A 6066-nucleotide genomic window follows, 5' to 3' on the forward strand; every position below is an offset into this window, starting at 1 on the left:
ATGGGATGTGGATGAGCTTCAAAGAGTATAGTTGGGATACACGTTATTAAGAGAGGGAAAATCGAAGTGAAAGATGTTGAATTATCGGGTTTTTTATGAAGATGTGTGACGAGGTTAAATGTAAATATATGTTTTCTTTACCGGTGTTGATGGATAGCTGATGACTTGCTGCTGATTGTTAAAAGATTGAACCATATCATACGCCAATGGATGATCGGGATGATCTCCAAGAGTTGCTCACTTTGAGGGGGGAGATCTGATATGAGAGGCTATAAGTTATTGGTTTGCTGAGAAGACTTAAAGATTTGTCCGTTTGCACAAGCCCGAGAATCATCAGTCAAGGGGGAGTATGTTAGTGCATGATTTGTGACTGGTGATTTGCAGTTAAAGTATTCTAGGTTAAAGTATTCGAGAGCTACAGAAAAGGGGGAGTTTGTTAGTGCACGTTTTGGTGTCTGTAGCAATCGAATAAGTTATAGATAGTTTAGATTGTACATTTATTGTAAAGTTGCAATTCTATATGGTTTGTATAGCGAATGGGTCCATTCGTTAGTTATCTAGGCTATTCGTTAAGTTATTACCATTCGTTATGAAGGCATAACAAATGGTGTCTCATTCATTATGAAGATATAACGAATGAGGCTAACTTAATAAATATGGCTTTGGCTTATAAATAGGTAGATTATGTTCATTAGAGAGAGAGAGAGAGAGAAAGAGAAAGAGATCTAGATCTAAGTTATCATCTCCATAAGTTATTTCCTCCATTAATGTATTTCATCCTAATTTTCAATAAACTATTATTTAACCTATCTATCGATCGGAATTGATGCTTCGGGTTAGCGGCTAGATCCTGGCTCTATGACGTTTTCTCAAGTTGAGCAAGTAAACAACAGTTTTTGAAATACATATAATTCTAAAATGACAATTCCATGCAATAATCATAAATTACTACAACTAGTAAACAATAAATAAAAATTATTTTCAACCGAATCACATTGATAACGGATTACTCCGACGACGTATGATCATACTAATGAGGATAAGGATGAGGATGAGGATGAAATATCAACCAACATAAATTAAAAACATAGTCATATTCGCATGTAACAACTAATCAAGCAGTTACAATTATGCATATAACGGAACTGTAGTGAAAACAATAAATTGATTTTGAACGCATAACGCCCCCAAAATTATAAAGCGGTAAAAAGGGGATGTGAATTTACTTACCTTATAGAGTAGGATAAGCAAGAACGAGATAATAAAAAAAAGCTAGGATGAAAACGGTCAAGCTTCTCGAGGTTTTCCGACAATTATTCCTAGTTGTTAATGATAAAGTGAGTTAAATATAAATGACAAAATAATATGACGGATCTTGGGTCTTGATGGGGTTATTAGTCTTATTGTCATATTATTATGGTTGTTGTGATTATTATGATTAACGTTATTATCATTATTGTTAGGATTTAATTATCATAATTATTGATTTGGATTAGAGTTTGATAAGTAAAATAAATATTATATATTAACGGAAAAGTTAAATGGAATATTTTATATATTCAATACAATTTGGTTCGTTAATGAGAGTCGTAAAAAGAATATATACATCTTATTATTTATGAGTATTTGTATAAGGTATATATGTATATATATATATGTGTGTGTGTATGTGTGTAGACTCTATTATAAAATTTAAACAAGTATATATACATAAATATGAAAGGAAAATAGTTGATTAGGAGTTCGGGTTATAAAAATAATGTTTATTCAATGTTGTATATATATTAATAGTTGATTAAAAAAAGGATTTAAAAATATAATTCAAAAACTTGGTCTGAGGGACTCGAACCCGCGCCCTAGGCTGGTTTAGGCTTTAAGAACAGACGCGCTGGCCATCAGACCAACACATTAATTTGATAAAACAATGAAACTTGTTATATTTATATACTATACGCAATTTATGTTCTTCCCTAATCAAACCCAAGTTTTTAAATCGGTTCAATTGGTATTTGTTTGTTGAAATTGAATTAGGTTAATGTTTGTTGGGCAAAAACGATTTGAATGCAACTTATAATTACCTTGTATGTTAACGAACTGAGTGAGAACGGCTAATTAGGGCTTTCGGCTCAAACTTGATATCAAACAGGTTCTTGACGGCTTTGTTTAGTAAAATTGAGTTAGGGTTTGGGTTCACGATGGTGCAGAGGTGGTGTGGTGTGATTTAATTGGAATATAAACGAGTTTATATAGGGTTTTAGGAGTCGGTTAGGCGATGGTTCGTTTTTTTGGTAAATTGGTTGTCAGTAGTTAATCGTTTACCATGATTAAAGTGTCGGTATGACGCGTTTAAGGTAAAGAATTGATTTTGCATGATCAATTTCGTTTATTATTCCCAAAAATTGAGGTCTAAGCAATGGGGGAAGGGGGTCTTTGGCCGATCGCAAGAGGGAGGAGGAAGAGAGGGAAGGAAGTTTGGTTAATTTGCGATATGGTGTTTACTCTTTAGTTGTGAATGCATAAGTGGGTATTTTGTTAGTTTAGGGGGGTTATTGCACATTTATCAAAGTTATAATCAATTTAATAAATAAATAAAAATACTAAACAAGTACCGCACTTTATTGATAAAATACCCGAACCAGAACCTGGGTCGGGTAATGATTACAAATACGAAAGTTTCAAAAACCCGAAATGTTACACCATGTGATGGGTGTGTCGTCCATCTCCAACAATCTCCTCTCGCTCGATGTCAGGAGTAATCGGAAACTCCTGACCATCGTAGTGTATCACTCGGAGTGGGTGCTGTTGAATAACCCAGTGCGGCTCGGGATCACCCCGAGGAGCAGCAGCAAGGCCACGGCGGCCCGCTCCCTCAGGTTGAGTCCTCTTCCTCATACGCCTGGGGTATCTGAAGCACCTGGAGTGTCAGACATATCTCGATGTCGATCAAGCACGATTTATACCAATAAACAGTAATAGCGGTGGTGGAGGACGGCGGTCTTTGGTGGATAACTAGGGAAGACGATGACGACAGTGGTGGTAGACAGAGATGAATAAGGTGGACTACGACTGTGGTGAATGAATGGTGGTGATGCGGTGGCGATTGGTGTGTGATGTTGGGTGGACAGCGGTGGTGATGGGCGATAGGGGTGATAATGGTGAGTGGTGGTGGACGGCATTTTCCGACCCGACCACTTTTCGGCATCCCGACATCACCCTGAACACGTTTCCGAACTCAAAACAAAATTTTCGTACCTGAAAGACGTGTAATTGACCAAACTCTTCAACTCTTCAAAACATACTTTTCATACTTTTCATGAACTTCCAACTCTTCAAACAATCTTCCCCACACTTGATATTTGCTACACAAAACTCAAGACGACAATTAATACAAGACTCACCAAAGTGACAACAAAATGGATAGACACTTACAAACCCCGAGTTGCCTCCCGTAAGCGCTAAATTTCATGTCTACAGCTCGACAGTGCCTCGAACTCTCAATTGTCTTCATAAATCGGTGAAGTCGCAATAAAACTCACCGATTCCTTGTCCATCTCGTGAATATCTTTCATTTCCAAATATGGATTCAATCTATAGCCATTCACCACCTGACTCACATGGTCATCAAAATCCTCAATCTCATATTGACCATGGTTTCCATCTCTCACAACCGAATATGGGCCCGTCCACTTACTTTTCAGCTTAACCGGGAAGAGCTTCATCCTTGTGTTGTAAAACCAAACCTTTCGGCCAACTTCAAACTTTTCTTCACCTAGATATTAGCATCATGAACTTTCTTCATCTTTGCCTTGTAACCGGATGCACAATCATATGCCTCGTCTCTCAACTCTTCAATTTCACACAAAGCTAACTTCCTTGCCTTACATGCATCATCATAGTCCATGTTAACCTGTTTAGTAGCCCAATATGCTCTTTGTGCAATCTCTACCGGTAAATGACAATCCTTTCTATGCACAAGTCTATATGGAATGGTTCCAATTGGCGTTTTATAAGCGGTTCGGTAGGCCCATAGAGATTCGGTCAACTTGGTTGACCAATCCTTACGGTCCGTCCGAACAGTTTTCGGTAAAATCTGTTTGATTTGCCTATTGGAAACCTCAACTTGTCCACTTGTTTGTGGATGGTAAGGAGTTGCAATTCTATGATCAACACCGTATCGTTTAAGCAATTTTCCAAATTTAAATTTTTTGAAATGAGTTCCCCCATCACTTATGGTGGTTCGGGGGACTCCAAATCTAGAAAATATGTTACTTTGCACAAAATTGCAAACGAGTAAGTATTCATTCGTCCTAGTGGATATCGCCTCAACCAATTTAGACACATAGTCGACGACCACTAGGATATATAAATTACCGTGTGAATTCAGGAATTGGCCCATGAAATCGATCCCCCAAACATGAAAAATATCAACTAATAGGATCGGGTTCAAGGGCATCTCATCCCTCTTAGAAATACTCCCGAGTTGTTGATACTTTAAACAGTGTGTCGCGAACTCGGAAGCATCCTTAAACAATGATGGCCAAAAGAAGCCACTCGTAAGGACTTTTCTAGCAGTTTTCTGGCCATTAAAGTGACCCCCACACGCAGATGAATGTGCGTGTTCCAATACCGATTTGACATCATCCTCAGGTATGCATCGTCTGATCATCTGATTTGCAACAATATTGAACAGGTCCGGGTCATCCCAAATATACTCTTTGGCTTGTGACATCAAATGTTTCTTCTTCCTCCTTGACCAATGCTCCAGTATATCACCTAAAACTTTAAAGTTAACAATATGAGCAAACCAGGGATTTTATGAGACTGCCAAAATGTGTTCATCCGTGAAAGACTCGTTAATGGGCCCGTCATTGTCTCCATCTTCCACCATAACTCGGGACAAGTGATCTACAACAACCGTTTCACTTACTTTCTTGTCCTGAATCTCTAGATCAAATTCCTGCAGTAACAAAACCCATCTTATGAGCTTCGGTTTGCATCCTTTTTGTCCATGAGGTATCTAACTGCAGAGTGGTCAGAATAAATGATTACTTTACTACCCCAAATATAAGACCTAAATTTATCTAGAGCATATACTATTGCTAGTAACTCTTTCTCGGTTGTTGTGTAATTCAATTGAGCATCCGAGAGAGTTTTACTCGCATAGTATATGGCAACGGGTTTCTTGTCAACCCGTTGACACAAAACAACCCCGACCGCATACTCACTTGCATCACACATTATTTCAAAGGGTAAATTCCAATCGGGTGATTGCAAGATCGGGGCTTCAACTAATTTCAACTTCAAAATGTCAAAGGCTTTAGCACATTCATCATTAAAGTCAAACGGGACATCCTTAAGCAATAAATTACATAACGGTTTGGTAATATCACTAAAACCCTTAATAAACCGTCTATAAAACCCGACATGACCCAAAAATGATCTAATGCCTTTAACATTCGTGGGATGAGGTAAGGTGGAAATAACTTGAACCTTAGCTCGGTCCACCTCAATTCCACGACTCGACACTACATGGCCCAAAATAATCCCCTCAACAGGTCCAAATTAGCTGCTTTAACGTCTATGACCTGAAATGCATCAGACACGTTTGAGGTATCGAAGTCCCCACAATAAATAGATAAAACTAAGAAATAAACGAACTTTAATATATAAAAATTAACCAACCATCATAAACTATATGCAATCCTGTCTCTTGCACCAAGTAATCTTCAACAAATAAATTCCAATACCTAAAGAACATGCGAGAGTGTTAACTAAAAATAGTTGGTGATATCATAGGTTTTGTAGTAATAGCAAATGATTTATATGCGAACAAAAATCATGACACATTTATCGAATCATCTAATCCATGATTAGACTAATATGTTTGATGTATAATGATAGTTGGATTCTGAACACATGGGCCTCTACATGGGGCATAGTTGTAACAACTCGGATTTTCAACTTAATACTTTATGCCCGTTACCCGACCCGTTTTTATGTTCGAGAAATTTTATCAATAAAATATCGAGTCATTTAATTATTATAATATTATTATTTGTTATTATA

The 6066-nt window shown here is 37.4% G+C and overlaps 1 protein-coding gene across 1 annotated transcript; it reads right to left on the reverse strand.

Moving 5' to 3' along the window:
• Window positions 1–3494: 3494 nt before the first annotated feature.
• On the reverse strand, window positions 3495–3901 carry LOC143588562 (uncharacterized). Its single transcript, XM_077069534.1, has 2 exons — window positions 3814–3901; window positions 3495–3769 (listed from the first exon to the last, which is right to left on the reverse strand). The coding sequence occupies exons 1-2, from the start codon at window positions 3899–3901 to the stop codon at window positions 3495–3497; spliced, it is 363 nt and encodes a 120-aa protein (XP_076925649.1).
• Window positions 3902–6066: the final 2165 nt, after the last annotated feature.

This window comes from Bidens hawaiensis, unplaced genomic scaffold, assembly GCF_021521415.1.
Source record: "Bidens hawaiensis isolate Kalapana, Puna unplaced genomic scaffold, B.hawaiensis_p1.1 tig00036453_1, whole genome shotgun sequence".
Classification (NCBI taxonomy): Eukaryota; Viridiplantae; Streptophyta; class Magnoliopsida; order Asterales; family Asteraceae; genus Bidens; species Bidens hawaiensis.

Bases quoted from the DNA above. Each gene is read 5' to 3' on its own strand.
- LOC143588562 (XM_077069534.1), bottom strand. From the start codon at position 3,901: ATGGACTATGATGATGCATGTAAGGCAAGGAAGTTAGCTTTGTGTGAA. The intron at 3,770-3,813 runs GTTACAAGGCAA...GCTAATATCTAG, and splicing joins GGCATATGATTGTGCATCCG to GTGAAGAAAAGTTTGAAGTT.